We start from the raw sequence: 16,176 nt of genomic DNA on the forward strand, positions 1-16,176 counted from the left end.
GTGTGTTTCCCCACTTTTAGTTTGCTGGTCTAGGATTACTTTTTCATTGTGCTTTTGTTAGGTGTAGTTAACCTCTTTAGGCTGAAGTTTGCTTTCTAGCACCTATGGGGCTGTATTTGTTTTTATCAAGGAATGTCTTATTATCACCATATATTGTGATTGAGGGTTTGCTGGGAAGAGTAGTCCAGGCTGGCATCTGTGGTCTCTGAAAGTCTGTAGCACATCTGTTTAGGCCCTTCTGGCTGCTAGAGTCTCTATTGAGAAGTCACCTATTATTTTTATAGGTCTACCTTTATTTATTTCTTGGTCTTTTACCCTTGCAACTTTTAATATTTTCTTTCTTTTCTGTATGTTTAGAGTTTTGATTATTATGTACCAAGGGGAATTTCTTTTCTGGTCCAGTCAATTTGGTGGTCTTTATACTTCTTCTGCTTTGATAGACATTCTCTTTCTGTAGGTTAGGAAATTTTTCTTCTATGATTTTGCTAAAAGTATTTTCAGTGCCCTTCACCTGGGTTTCTTCTCCTTCTATTTCTATTATTCTTAGATTTGTTTGTTTGTTTGTTTTTCTATAGTGCCCCAGATTTCCTGGATGTCTTGTAAGAGAATTTTTCTTTTTTTTCTTTCTTTTAGATTTAACATTTTCTTTAACAAGGTATCTATTTTTTTTTTAGTGTGTCTTCCATACCTGAGATTTTTCCCTTCCATATCTTGTATTCTGTTGATGAGGTTTACCCCTTGAGGTTCCTGTTCGAGGTCCTAAATTTTTCATTTCCAAATTTCCTTCAGATTATGTTTTCTTTATTGATTCTGTTTCCACTTTCAGGTTTTGAACTGTTTTGTTGATTTATTTCTACTGTTGGCGTTTTTATAAATTTCTTTAAGGGATTCATTCATTTCCTCTTTAAGGAGCTCTATCATATTCATAAAGGCTCTTTTAAGGTCTTTCCCTGGTGTTTCGGGTATGGTGCAATACTCAAGGCATACTATGATAGGGTTGCTAGGCACTAATGGAGACAAGTGACCTGACTCTTAGTGATTGTATTTTTATGCTGTTGTCTAGGCATCGTAATTTTGGGAAGATCTTAATTCTAGGTACTGATATCTGGTCTTGTCTATGGTGAGTGGGTGTTTTATTCCTGTGTTTCAATTGCTGTCTCTGGTACTTAGGAGAGTGCATTTGGTGTCTCTGTGTTTCCTGGTAGGAAATTCTTCTAGGATCCTGATAGGTATGTTCCCAAGGGATTCTGGGTAAAATATGTTTCTATGTATTGAGAGGTGACGGGGTCTGCAGGAGGGAAGGAAGCAGAGTGTTCCACAGAATGTGTTTAGTTCCCTGGAATGGGGATGGGAGAGGCCACAGCAGTTAGTCTACAGAACTAGGGATGAGACTGAGGGATTGGACTTGGAGGAATGGAGGGAGAGGTGAGGATCTGCAGTTAGCCGTCTTGCTCCCCTGGCCTGAGTGGCTTGAGGGTTCTCAGAGAGTGCCTGCTGGAGTTGGAGGCTGGGTACAGCAGGTGGTCTGCTACAGGGCTGGGGATAAAACTGGGGCACTGGATTTGGGGAAGAGGGAGAGGTGAAGATATGGAGTTTTGGAGTGGCCTGTGGGTTTCCAGAGGGTTCCTGCTTGGGCTTGGGGGCTGGGATAAAGCAATGGGGAGAGGAGGTTAGGAGGGGAAGATCTGTGTGATATTGAAGAACAAGCATTGATTATAAAATATAATGGAAGTCTGCCAATGAGTGGCAAAAGTTGCAAATAAGTAAGTAAAAATAATCAGTGTAACTTATACAAAACTACTTCTGTTTTTAGGAGATGTGTTGTTAGGAAATTATTAAATAAGCACATATAAATAAATGATGCTTGCATTGTTGCTCGTAGTAACAGTCCCAAAAATATACAAATGTCCAGTAGAAAAGCTGGTTAAATCAATGACCGTTCATTTCATATAGTAGCTTTCAATCAGCTTAGCAGGATGCTTGAAGTAATTAAGTGAAAAAAGATTTATTTTGGTCTGCAGTTTTGGAGTCCGTGAGCATAACCAATTGATTTGGGCCTGTAGTGAGCTGGCGCACCATGGCAAGGCCACACGGGGGAGCAAAAGTGCTCATATCATGAACCCACATAGAAGAGGAAAGAAAGGGGCAGAGCCCCACTATCCCATTTAAGGACATACTCTCAGAGGCCCAAACACCTCCCAGGCAACCCTGTCTTTCCTAAGCTCTGCTGCCTCCCACTAGTGCCACTCGGGAAGTTATGAAAGATCCAAAATATAGCAGTGATATGTGGAATTCTGGTGTTCCGCCACAAATTGAACGTCAATGGTGAACATGTGAATAGACCCACTCTCCGCAGCTCGGTAGGAGAAGCATCATGGGATACTGTGTGTGTGAACAATGTGCGATTCTGTTTAAGATCCTTGATGACTTTGAATAGTCTTGCATTTCTTTCAAGTGGTGGGGACTACAGATTGTTTTTCTTAGTGTCCACTGGAATTTGGCAGTTTCCAGGATGAACACATACTGTTTATTAATACAAATGTTTTAGAATACATACAGATAAAGTCAATACTTTTGTATCGCAGAAAGACAGTTACAGGAAGGATGATTAATGGCACATTTGAGGAAATTGTTCCAAGTTCCAATCCAAACTCTCCACCTGGGGTAGAGGACGACAAGTCGGAGCCCTGGAAGGGCTACGTGGAAGACTTTACTCCTGTCAAGTGCTCCCCAGCCTACCCAGGAGTGAAAGTGGAGCACCAAGGTAGCAATGTTAAGTTGTTTCCCACCAATCCTACTGATAGACGTAACTCCATTTCTGCTTCTCAGTTATGTTCTAAATGTCTTTATTTTATTAGGCATGTCTACCTCCATGACTGTTAAGTCTGGCTTTTGCCATGCTAACAGTATTTTCTCTTTCACATTAATATACTTTTCACAGATGGATTTCTAAGTTTAAGTTTGCCAAAACTCAAACTCTGGTATGTTCCGGCATGGTCTGCAATATAATCGTCTCTGGGTTCAGATCCTGTGACAGCAGAAGTATTGTGGGACAGTAAGTTTTAGGTTCTAAAGTTATTCCTGTCTGCTGCTTCTCAAAACAACCCAACGGTACTCAGTCTTATCTAATGTACGTGAAATCGAACCTCAAATCAGAGATGGAGAAATGCACCAAGTTTTAAAGAGTTATTGTCAGCATTAACTAATTTATGTTTTATCCAAACTGTTTTCTAAATCTCCTTCCTCTCTAACTGGCCGAGTTCTTAAAATGTTGCTGAGAACTGGCTTCTTGTATTGTGATGGCCAATTCTCTGTTTAGTGGCAAACTTGAAGGTTCATTATATAATCATTCCTGCTATTTAAGAAATGCTATAGCTGGGAGTGCTGTAATCCTTAAATTCGGCACCTTTAATTCCAGAGACAGGTGGATCTCTGTGAGTTCAAGGCTAATCTGGTCCACAGAGTGAGTTCCAGGATAACCAGGGCTGTATAGACAAACCCTGACTCAAAAAAGAAAAAAATTACTGTAGCTAAGTTACTTTACTGTTGTTTTGTGTGATGTAGTTTAGGGAAAATTGTCATTGAGGCTTGAGGGTAGATTATGGTTTTAGTTTTCTTTTATAATTTCTTTATCTTGATTTATTATCAAAACTTCTTATAAAATTTTGTGGGATGAAAAATATATTTATATTACTTTATATATGTATGTAGGGATATTTATAAAAAACTAACAGGCTACACACATGGAGCTGTTATTATTCTGTGGCAACTACAAGCCATTGTTGGATAAGATCAATTAACTAAGATAAAATAATGCTTATTGGGCTGGAGAGATGGCTCAGCTGTTAAAGGCTAGGCTCACAACCACAATAATGCTTATTTTCCATTTGTGTCTTGTATCATATATATCATTTTATTATCTTTGTAATCTATTTTTTGTAGTTATATATTGTCTTAGTTTGGGTTCCATTTGTGTGAAGAGACATCATGGCCAAGGGAACTCTAATAAAGGAAAATATTTAATTGGGGCTGACTTACAGGTTCAGTCCATTATCACCATGTCAGGAAGCATGGCGGTGTGCAGGCAGACTTGGTACTGGAGGAGCCGAGAGTTCTACATCTTGATCCAAAAGCAGTGGCAGGACACTATCTTCTGCAGGCACCCAGGAGGAGGGTGTCTTCCGCACTGGGCGGAACGTTTCTCGTTATTTCACTGAGGATAACCTTGGAGATAGAAACATTTCACTGACTTTGTCCTTAGCTTTAGCAAGCACCACTGGCATAGTGAGAATGGCTTATTCCCGGCAGCCTTGTCCTCACTGGGTTCATCACTGCTGATACTGTGAACACGTAAGCCAGCGTGGTGGGGAGAATGTATGTTTTACTTGCATCTTTCAAAGCTACTGGCGTGTAGTGGCTATCTGTATCTTTTTCTTTTGTAAAGTGAGTCTTATTTTCTACTGGCATGCATTTTTATATGTAAAGACACCAATAATCCAAATGCATTTAACTCTAATCTGATTAGTTCTGCCGATGTTTCCCCTTGTCGATTCTAGCACTGCATTTGTGCTTAGAAAAATGTTTCTCTATTATATAACTTTTTCATTAAGGATTTGTTTGATTTGAGACAGGGTCTCTCTGTGTAGCCATGGCTGGTTTAGAACTCACTTTGTAGACCAGGCTGGCTTTAAACTCAGAGAAATCTGCCTCCTGAGTATTGGGATTTTAAGTGTGTGCCATGACACCCCACTAAGATTTTTAATGTTTTATGTAATTTTATTTCAGCTTTTTTATGTTTTTATGTTTAGGGACATTTGAAAAAATGTTTAAACATTTTGGTATTTGTTCCAATATCATTTAGCTAAGAGTCTTTCCCTATTAGAGATGATGCTTCTATTAAACGCGAAGTTCTTACCACTCCAGCTGAATTCTGGACTGTCTATGGCTTTGTCTATTGTGTCGGTGTCATAATTTGCACTCTTGTATACCTGTGACGTATGTTAACTGTTGGTTTTTCCCTCGACTTGGTGTATTTATTTGTCTAGATTTACTTTACAGTCACTTTCCTAGAAATAACAACTGTTGGAAAGTCAGGGTCAGATCCTTTAAAGTGTTTTGGTTAGCTTTCAAGGCTGTTTTCATCTGCTTGACTTGGGTCTCCTAAGTAGAGTTCCCTGTCACCAAGCCTCTTGTTCCTGCTTCTTTCATAACTAACCCCGTTGCATTCCTGCTTATCATTTGTCTATAATAGAGTCATACCATGCTTGCTGTGGAGTGAGAACTCCGGGCATACAGCTCCCTGTATTTGCATAAGGAAGCAACCACCCCTTGTGAAAACAGCCTTTGTCTAGCAGCATTGGTTGTGGAGACTTGCTGACCTCTAGTGGCTGCATGGAAAATGATAGTCGAATTGAAGGGACTGAAAGGGTATAGGTATGCTGCTAAGTGCGGCAGACATATCAGGATGTGGTTTTATTTGGGATGCCAGGCTCAGAGCTTGTGTTTTAAAGAGTTACAAGGAGATGGGGGATATAAACCAATGTTGTTTCACTCTTAACATGACTCCATTGGTATTTGCAGAATGGGTGGGTGACACAAATAAACCACCTTTAATTTTCTCAGATAAAACCTGAGATTGGCAGGAACTTAAATGATTTGGATGGTCACTGGGTTTTGTTGTTGTTATTGTTTTGTTTTGTTTTTCCATTCACTGATGTCTCTTTTTCTTTTTTTTAAATTGGATATTTTTTATTTACATTTCAAATGTTATTCCCTTTCCCGGTTTCACATCCACAAGCCCCCTATCCCTTCCCTCTCCCCTTCTTCTATAAAGGTTTTCCCTACCCATCCATTCCCCCTTTGTGCCCCCCTCCCGACATTCCCTTATACTTGGGGGTCCAACCTTGGCAGGACCAAGGGCTTCTCCTCCCATTGGTGCCCAACAAGGCTATCCTCTGCTACATACGCAGGTGGAGCCATGGATCTGTCCCATGTGCACTCTTTGGGTAGTGGTTTAGTTTCTGGAACCTCTGGTTGGTTGGCATTGCTGTTCTTATGGGGTTGCAAGCCCCTTTAACTTCTTCAGTCCTTTCTCTGATTCCTCCAACAGTGGTCCAGTTCTCAGTTCAGTGGTTTGCTGTTGGCATTCGCCTCTGTAGTTGACATGCTCTGGCTGTGTCTCTCAGGAGACATCTATATCGGGTTCCTGTCAGCCTGCACTTCTTAGCTTCATTGGATGGCCACTTAAGAGGCTGGTTCATATCTCAAGTTCTTCTTTGATACATGATTTGGCACAGGCAAGGGATGCTCCCAGCTGCTTGTCAGATATTGATTAGGTGCATGCATATCACTTATGTAGTCAGCCATGAGAGACATCACTACCTGAAAACTACATGCTGTTCCTCTCTGAAACTGGCTGCCCCACTTAACCGAAAGACTTCTGTTCAGAACAAGAGACCTGTCCACTCTCCATACTCAAGGAGGCTTTTATGTTGGAGACATTGACTTTCTGAGCATTTCTTTCTCTAAGTGTCCATTTTCTTCTCTCTTTTCACTAAGAAATTTATTGAACCTGGGCAGGTTTAATGTTCCCATCCAAGACTTAGAAACTCATGCAAGTAGCCAAGAGTCTAACCCAAACATAGAAGGTTAGGAGAGAAAGGAAATTTTACGTTCCCGGTTAATATTACCAGCAGTGTTTTTAATATGTAAAGTCTATCATAGTTTCTAAGTAGCTGTTCCAGTATACAGTTTTCACTGCAGTTAGCTGTGTGTCAGCCTTGTATGAACAGCTTTATAATGATGGAGTCAGTGGTTTCATGTGTGCTTTCTAGATCAGATCCAGGCACTATGTGTCCTTACAGATGCAGAGAACAGAAAACCAGACTCAGCCAGAGCCCAGGATTCTTATTTCTTTGAACCTTCTGGTGCGGTTTTAAAGATGATTGATTCAGCCGTCTTTGTTGCTAAAGCACCTATCACACAGTGCATCTCTTTCAGAACGTTTGCCTTGTTCCCATGTGCTCAATAACACTACGTTCTATTGAGATTTTCCTTTTGCTGGGCACCACAGTCTGTGTTTTATATACATAGTATAATGGAGAACTTAACGATTCAGTGTGCTTGAAGAATCTGTTAATATTTAATGTTTAGACATCTGGTCTAACTGTTAGATTTTTAATTCCTTATTTCTTTTCAGGATTACTTATTGATGAGGAAATGATTTTCATGAACAAAGCAATGGATAATCATCTGCCGACTGTGAATACTCTCTTGGGCAGACTAAAGCTCTATCTGGTGAAGGATCCGCTCTTAGAGTTCAAAGAAGGGCCCTGTGGAAAGGATAATTTCATGTATGTAACTCCCAGTCTATATTTGCTCTAACACCGGAGAACATCCTCTGTACAGCCACAGGTTTAGATGCTGTGGGGAGAGTTCTGCTGCTTCATCTCAACCTACATGAGAGTCTTTGTGTGTTTAATTGACAATGTTTGTTAAATGTTTTTAGTATTAATTAATCTTGTTTTATTTTTGATTTAAGGGAGTGCTTCTCTGTTCAAGAACGTTCGGAACCTTTTGTGAGAGATTTCCATATGGCTGAGGAGACCTTTTATAAGGAGAAACTAGTATGTTTCAATAGAATCATAACACTTGCTTTCAGTAATGTATTTATAGAAGTAAGGGAACATACCTTTATAAGTTTTAGTAATTTACTTTAACTGTTTACAACTATCATGTGAAAATATTTTAATACTAAGTTGACTATGTATCAATTATGGAGTCAAATTTACTTCTAAATAATGAGTCTCAGCCATAGCTGAGGTTGAAGTTGGATCCTACCCAGTTACATCCTGAGTTAATTGGTCTAGTGGGCAGTCCAGGTACAGAGAACTTTCAAACCTCTTTTAGCAACTTTAATCACTATATTTGGTATAGAAATGTAAGTAGTAACATTTAAAAATTATAGCTGAATTCTATTATTATCATTCTAATTTAAGTACACATAATGTTTTGTGGACAACTGAAACATTTTAAATACTGAGACTTTTCTTAATACTTTCAGAGGATATACACACAAGGCAGTAAAGGTACTTCAAGGGTTTCCTTACAGATAAGATGTGAACAACTTGGTAAAGATATTAACTTGCTTATGAATTCCTGACTCCATTTAATTTCCCTTCTCTTGTTAGTTCTGAGTGGTGCAGTCTCACATGTTGAGAAATATTATCTATGAGGGTGAGAGAAAAATACAGCCCCTGGGGCGTGGTAGAGATGAGCTCTAGTCACAGCCATCTTTTCAGTTTGTGCTACTTTTCTATCTCTCATTTTCTGTGGTAATTCCTTTTTTTTTTTCTTTTTGGTTCTTTTTTTTTTTTTTTTTTTTTTTTTTTTCGGAGCTGGGGACCGAACCCAGGGCCTTGTGCTTCCTAGGTAAGGGCTCTACCACTGAGCTAAATCCCCAACCCTGGTAATTCCTTTTAATTTATAATTTCTAAAATTTATTTTACTAGTGAAAATGAAGATACAAACACATTTAGAGATACTGTATGTCACTAAGGTGATGGAAATTATAAAAAGATTATTCAACAAAGGCATTGCTTGTAAAAGAAACCTGTTTTTGATTTCTAAACCTCTATTTCTTGAAAGTCTGTATGGCATTCAAGACAGAGTACAACTTGTTTAAATTTTAGTTGCCACTAAACAAACATATCCATTTAAGAACTAAATGTATTTCCTTGGAACTATTCTGTAAATTTTTTAAATGTTATATTATTTCAGCCATCAGTTTTTCCTTTTGAGCTTAAATCCTTGATGTCTACAAATTCCAAACAAGAAATGCTGGTTCTACCACCATCAAAACTGAAGGAATTATTAGACTCAATACCGAAAACAGTGGACTCTGTAGATGAAAATGAACATTTCAACAGAGGTGAGAGTGCACTTAGAAATGTGTTCCTTGTGAAAACTCCTTGTTGTTGGAGTTGTTATTGACTAAAATACTTTACAGAGGTGCTCTGAGTTACCTGATGAATGCTCGGGGGCATCGCCGTTAGACTCTTCTCCCACTGTCCCTTTTTCTCTGGTGCTGGATTTGAGTCCGGGCCTTTGTGGCTAGCAGGCACTCTACCACTGAGTTCTGTCTCTGAGATCCGACTTAGATTTGGTTATTCTGCAATTCAGTAAAATGTAACCATACATGTGATCTTCCTGTGGCTGGTCTCTTTCACTTACCATAATTTTTTCAAACTTATGTATGTTACAGGATGTATCAGTGCTTCGTTGATTTTTATAACCAAATAATATCCCATTGTAGAGATGTTTTCTCACATTTTATTTACCCATGATGCATCTGTTGACAGACATTTGAATTATTTATATGCTTTAATGTTATAAACTTGCTAAATATTTATTTAGAAGTTTGTGTGTTATTTATATCATTTTGGTTTAACTTTTTAATGGGTTTTGTCCTATGCTTTTCCTACTTCCGTAGTTTTGTTGGTCTTCCCTCGTACTTCCAATGCTCTGCCCTTCTCCTGCTAGTCCCCTTCCTTCCCTTTCTCCATGTCGCATGGATTCTCTTACCTTTTAACATCCTCTTCCTCTAACTGCACTTTAATTTTAAATTTTTGTAATTATACTTATGTACAGAGAACTTAGCAGGGTACATTTAGCCCAGTTTAGTGGCAAGTTCTTTAGTCTTTACCTTTTTCCAGCTTGGCAGTTTGAGCCACAGACTTAGGGCCTGGGGTGTTGCCTTCCCATAGGCAGCAGATGTCACTATATCTGTCATTCTAATTGGTTCTAATAGATTCCACCAGCTTAAGCAGAGCACCCTTGTCTTCCAAGTTACCCTGTGTGAAGGCAGCAGTGGTGCATGTCCTCCTGTGGACCAGGCGCCCCAGCCTGGCCTTTCCCTTGATGATGCGATAAGGCACCCCATTTTTTGACACAAGGCAGGCAGGAAAACCACCAGCTCAGTGGGGTCTGTCTACATCATGTGCAGTTACCACCAGCTGAGCATTCTTGTTCTCCACCAAGGTGGTGACCATATTGACCCCTGCTCGGAGGACAGGTGGCCTCTTAGTTGGGATGTCCCCTTTGTCAGCAGCTTTCTTCTCAGCACGGGCCAGCAGCCTTTGCTGCTTCTGCTTTGTCTCTGGGCTGTACTTGTGGGCAAGCTTAAGCAGCTGGGTAACTGTCTACTGGTCTAGGGCCTGGGGAACTGGTTAATGGCAGGAAGCACTTTGAGCAGCTTATAGAGGATGGCGCTTTACCTCTGAAGCCGATATTACCAGAGCCATTTTATGAAGTGGGTGAGATCTCTTTGGAGCTCAAAGACCTGTCAAATGCCAAAGTTCTTAAATGTTTTCTCAAACTGGGATCACTTTTTGGCTTCTCTTCAGTCTTCTTTCCTTTGGGTACCTTGCTTGGCTAGAGGAGATGAAAGAAAATTGGCTCCAGTTATATAATTCAGCACTTGGTCTATTGCCAGTTGACTTTTATGCTGAGTGAGAGAGATGGGCCTTGTGTCACTCTTGTGCTTGTGGATATCCAGATTTCCCAGCACCAATTTTAAAGAGGCTGGGTTTTCTGTTTGTTTTTGTTTGTTTGTTTTTAATGTCTGTTTCTATGCGTTTGTCAAATAATGCAGTGACTGTAGCTGTGTTGGTTTATTTCTAGTTCCCTGTCTCTTCTGCTGGCTGACATGTCCACATACACGTGTTTCGTTTCCTCTCAGGATGTGTGTGAGGGCAGAGCTGCTGCATCATGAGAACCCCACCTCGTAACTTCCTGAGGAGCTGCCAGAAGGTGTGCCTGAGTGCTTGCAGTGGTTTCAGGGTTCTGATGACTGGCCTCCTCTTTTAAACTTGTTATCAGGCGTTGAAATACCTGGCCTAGTGGGCGTGAATTGGTAGCACATGGTAGTGGGCTTTGACATTCCTGGGTAGCTTTTCATGTGCTAACAGCCATGTATGTACTGTCCTTGGCTGCTTTTCATGTGCTAACAGCCATGTATGTACTGTCCTTGGCTGCTTTTCATGTGCTAACAGCCATGTATGTACTGTCCTTGGCTGCTTGGTTTAGATACTTTGTCTGCTTTTAATCTGGTTGTCCTCCTGTGTGTGAGTCAGGGTGTTTCCACGCTGCTGTCTTAGTGAATGGTGCTGCGTGTACACCCGTGTGTGGCTATTGCTCTGAGATACTGTTTGTGCTCATTCTGGATGGCTGTCCCAGCAGCAGGCTTGCCAGACTGTGTATATACCAGCTCTATTTTTAGTTGTACTAATTCACATTTCTAGTCACAGTATATGAAGATTTTTGGATTGTATATAAAATAAGGGTATGACCACTCCAAGGTATGGCTGAGGAGAACATTTTTATTGTGGATATGAAGGAGAGAACAGCCAGAGGCATCTGCAGAGTAGGGAAAGAAAATAGTAGACTAAACATGGCAGCAGGCTGAGCTGGGTCATGGGGGGAGGGGGATGGAGAGTGAGAAAGAGGAGAGAAGGGGAAGGGCAAAGACAGAGAGGACCCAGAGGCCAAAATGGCAGCTTCTATAGGAATGAGAACCTGGAGGAAAAGAGGCCCTGGAGTGATGTTCAGGGTAGGGGGTAGGGGGCAGGGTGAGAAGAGCCAGCAGAGACTCTGTAACAGGTACTCATGATGCTCAGAGATCGGGAGGCCAGCAGGAATCTCGACATGCTAGTAGGCACCACAGTTAGCCATCTGTCCTCTTTCTTTTGGACCTGACAGACGGTTCATCAGTAGCATATCAAAGCACAGCAGACTGTTAGGATTTTTTTATCCTGAAAATTTATTGAATTTCTTTATTCCAGATTTTATAATTGCACTTATGTATAATATCACAATATCTGCAAACAGACATAATTTGACTACCTCCTTTTCAGTTTGGATACCTTTTATTTCTCTTTATTGCCTCATTGTTCTGTTGGGACTTTTAGTGCTGTGGTGAACAGTGATGGAGAAAGCGGACATCTGACTCTTTCTTTCTTAAGAAGCCTTCACATTTGAGGATCAGCTAGCTGTGTTTTCCTGTTTTTCTTCTGTGGCTGTTGTTTAAATTCTGTTATCTCCCACTAATGAGAGTTGATTCTTGTTTATTTCACAGTAAGTTGTCGGTTTGGCTCAAAATTTATAAACTCTCCCCCACATGAGGAGTAAGTTGAAGTCTCTGTTAAGTGTTTTCAGTCTTAAGAGTCCTTCATGGACTCCACAGCAAACATAGTTCAGGAGTTAAGGATTTACACAGAGTATGTTTGTAGAGAGTTTGGGGCCTCTCTGTTGCTCTCTCCTTTCTCGAATCCACTTTCCTGCTGCTTTGTTAAACCCAGACTCCAGCAAAGATAGATTTGTCTTCAAAAATGTCATGACGAGGAGACTCATATTGTTATCCAAGTTCAGGTAAAGAGCTGTAAATGGGACCCAGGGTCGGTTACTCCCAGTTGTCTAGGTGCTTTCTCCTTCTGACCGTCATTTTACATATTTGTGATTCTAAAATCCCACCAACTATATGACTCATTATCAACTTAATAAAAATGTAGGGGAAAGAAGCCTTCTAAATATACATACTGATTATAAGATAAATAATAATTTTATAAACAAAATAGAAAAATCTGTGTTACACCCAAGGAATTAATGTGTATTTAAGAGTTGTTTATAAGAGCTGTGTGTTAGGGCTGGAGAGATGGTTCAGCCACTAAGAGCACTGACTGCTCTTCCAGAGGTCCTGAGTTCAATTGCCAGCAACCACATGGTGGCTCACAACCATCTGTAATGAGATCTGATTGACCTCTTCTGGTGTGTCTGAAGATAACTGCAGCATACTCAGATAAATAAAAAACAAATCTAAAAAAATTAAAAACAACAACAAAAACCACAATAACAAACAAACAAACAAACAAACAAACAAAAAAACAAAAAACAGTTGTGTGTTAGAAAGGATAGCAAGTAATGAGGCTGGGAGAGGACCAGGGCAGTACGGAGCTCAGCACAGGCAGGAAGACCTGAGTTTGACCCCTCAGCACTCACTGAGAGCCAAGCATGCATCTACCTGCCTGTGGTCCTAGAGCTGGGAAGAGTGAGTTGGGAGGATGCCTGCTTGTCTGTCTGCCTAAGTCAGATCAGTAAGCTGGGGGTTCAGTGAGAGACTGTGTCTGGAATAGAATGTGGGAAGTGACCGAGGAAGATCCCCAACATAGACTGCTAGCTTCTACGTGCACATATATGCAGCCACATGCACGTACAGATACAGAAACACGTGCACACAATAACAACAATAAAGTCATAGCAGAATATGCCAGGCAACTGGAAAAGGAAATAACCATTAACACAGACCAGTGCCAGGAGGTATGATTGAGTGGCAGAGTGCCCAGCACACCCAACGCTTGGTTTTAACTTTAGAACCACAAGTAGAATTCCAGCTCAATAAAGTTTAGCAAGTCAGCATTTGTGGCTGGAAGACTAGGTTTTTGAAAGAGTCCGTGTTCTTACTTACCCCATCTTACCTTTCAATTGTTTTGCAGATTTTTGCATTTTTATATTTTTTGGTGGTTTTAATTGATAGATGGGGAATGAAGGGAATATGTATCAGAGAATAGGCATTACCTATTATGTCAACATTTTTTTCAGAATATGACTTTAGTGGCACTTTGCTGATAGTTTCTTCCATTTCCTTTCAGATCTTACTTCCAAGCATGGATTTGATACTGAGGATATAAACTGCAGCTCCACAGAAAACTTAACTTGTGCAAGACTTTGTGAACCAGAGTGCGACGAGCCAGGTAGAGATTTTGCCTGTCATTGACTTCACAGGGGTTACCTATAGGATGCAGAAGTACACTGCGTTTGCACTTACAGTCTATTGTGAATCGGGTTTTGTGTTCAAAACTCAGTGCTTATGATCCTCCTTGTCATCTTTCTCTTTTTCCACCCCTTTATATTTGCTCTGTCAGCAACAAAGGTGGGCATGTACACAGCAGAGTTATGTTTGATCGGATGAGTGGAGAAAATAATACTAAAATTAAAATGCTAATCAGTAAAGTGTGTGGCACAGAAGCATGGCTACCTAGCTGCTGTCCCCAGTACCCAACCACTGATAGATCTGGCACCAAAATATGGCAGAGTCAGGGTGTAAGACACCCTGCATTGACCTTGTGTGTATATACACCTTATACACAGAATCTTAAAGTATACCTGACTATTTTTCAGGCCCATTCTATTAATTTATAATTCTGACAAGGACATCTAGAGTCATGACTCACTGAGGTAAAGAGTTACTCCTCCATTTCCCTAACATCACCAGTATTTACTATGGAAATAAAATAGTGCTGTTTCCTAAATGCTAACAACATAAGCCTGCAGGATGAAACTCTCCTTATACACAAAGCCCTTGGGATTTATCCTATATAGCAAGCTCAGGAAAGTTCAGCCAACACAGTAGTTTTTAAAGTCACAGCTGTCCCATTGAAATACCAAGTGATAAATTTGTAATTCTTTATATAGATACAAATTTAGGACTGGTATTTTGTATCTCAAGGAATCTGAATTTCTTGTGTTGTGTGTATGTGTGCACCCATATATGTGAGTGGGAGCCTGAGGTCAACCTCAAGTACTGTTCCGCAGAAGCCCTCCAGGTTGTTTTCTGAGATAGGCGCTCTCCTGGAACGTTGGGCTCATGGAGAAAGGATAGTCTGGGATTTCAAGGGCCTGCGTGCCCTCATGCCCAGCTTTTTACACAGGTGCTGGGATTGAACTAAGGTTCTGCTGCTTTACCAACTGAGCTGTCGCCCTAGCCCCACCCCAAATCTCACTGTCATCTTTTCTCTTCTTACTGACATATTTTGTTGCCACAGCAAAAGCTATATAAGCAGCACAAATTGAATTTGGTGACAAAAAAAGAGGGAGGGGGCATGAAGTTGGGATAGGGGTGTGGATCTGGGAGGAATTGGGAAAAGGGTGGATATGATAAAATACTATACTAAATTCTTTTAAAAATTAATACAAAAATTTTTGCAATAAATTGACCAAGCCAAATATTATTTGCAAGAGTTCTAAATCTTATCTTATACAGTATTATATATCTTTAATTTCCATATATCTCAGGAGAACTAGAAATGCCACCATCCCATCTGAGCTTACCAAGGCAGCATTCTTCAGTGAATTCGTTATACGCAGGATTTCAGACATTTCCGTTTTCTGCTGCATGTAAAATGTAAGTAAAGATTACATCTAGAACCGAAGCTGCAGTTCAGGACAAGCAGTTTTTAATGAAATATCTCCATGTAAAGGCAACTTCCAAGACATTCTTATGAAAACATATGAGACTGTATAGTGTGTATGGAGAGAGCACAGGACTATATGTGCACATGTCTGTGGTTCCCACAGACTGTTTATTGTTAGATAGTGGTGCAAGAAACGCACAAGTCTGACTTTGCTTTTTCACAGTATAATCTTTTAGAGTAACTTTCAGAATTTTGAATGTGATGTTACTATTAAAAGTATCACTACTAATATTATAGTAATATTGCTATTAAAAGTAAATAAATCGAAAGTTGTAAGGTCCTGACAGAAATAAAATGATTAAGAAATTGCCTCTGAACAGTTGCCCGTGGCACTCACTGCCACGTAAGGCACACTGTGTGGATTAGTTCCATAATAGATACCATACACTGCATGGCATGAACAATAAAGTCTTATTTTCTCACAGTCCCAGAAGCTACTGAATTTGTTGCATTGGTTTTGACTGTGTAGGATTAAAAGGTACTCTAGTGACTTCCTTTACCTAAATATCTCCAAACACAGTCATCCTCTGCTATTCTGACATTGAGGTTTTGAGATATGGATTTGGGAGGTCACAGTGCACCCCAGCATAAGCGTCTTAAAGCTCTGCATTAAGGTTACCAGGTTCCCCCACTTGCTCTTAGTTGCTCTGTGCCTCAGACTTTCTGCAGTGCTGAGTGTCTACTTAAAGACTCTACAGGGTCTTCAAAAATATGACATGAATATATGTGTGCATACATATTCATCTGTGGGGAGGATGAGGTAAGGGTTCCAGAATAGTGTGCTCATCAGTGTATTTCCCAGAGGAGCACCAGGCCATCCTAATGCATCTCTATCAGAGCTGTCCTCTGACCTTGCTGACCGTTGTTGCCT

The 16,176-nt window shown here is 40.3% G+C and overlaps 1 protein-coding gene and 1 long non-coding RNA gene across 2 annotated transcripts in view; one reads left to right on the forward strand and one right to left on the reverse strand.

Annotated features, from left to right (window-relative positions):
* Positions 1-16,176, forward strand: part of Shoc1 (shortage in chiasmata 1) — an 82,659-nt gene that overhangs the window by 18,373 nt on the left and 48,110 nt on the right. The window contains exons 5-10 of the mRNA XM_032889733.1: positions 2,586-2,764; positions 7,199-7,352; positions 7,541-7,625; positions 8,779-8,929; positions 13,704-13,805; positions 15,127-15,235. Coding sequence (XP_032745624.1) covers positions 2,586-2,764; positions 7,199-7,352; positions 7,541-7,625; positions 8,779-8,929; positions 13,704-13,805; positions 15,127-15,235 — 780 coding nt within the window. The remainder of the gene's footprint in view (positions 1-2,585; positions 2,765-7,198; positions 7,353-7,540; positions 7,626-8,778; positions 8,930-13,703; positions 13,806-15,126; positions 15,236-16,176) is intronic.
* On the reverse strand, positions 11,801-15,245 carry LOC116888461. The gene is made up of 3 exons (XR_004386313.1): positions 15,163-15,245; positions 13,630-13,843; positions 11,801-12,434 (listed from the first exon to the last, which is right to left on the reverse strand). It is a non-coding gene; the product is annotated as an uncharacterized LOC116888461 (long non-coding RNA).

The sequence above is a fragment of the Rattus rattus genome, chromosome 1 (genome assembly GCF_011064425.1).
Source record: "Rattus rattus isolate New Zealand chromosome 1, Rrattus_CSIRO_v1, whole genome shotgun sequence".
Lineage (NCBI taxonomy): Eukaryota > Metazoa > Chordata > Mammalia > Rodentia > Muridae > Rattus > Rattus rattus.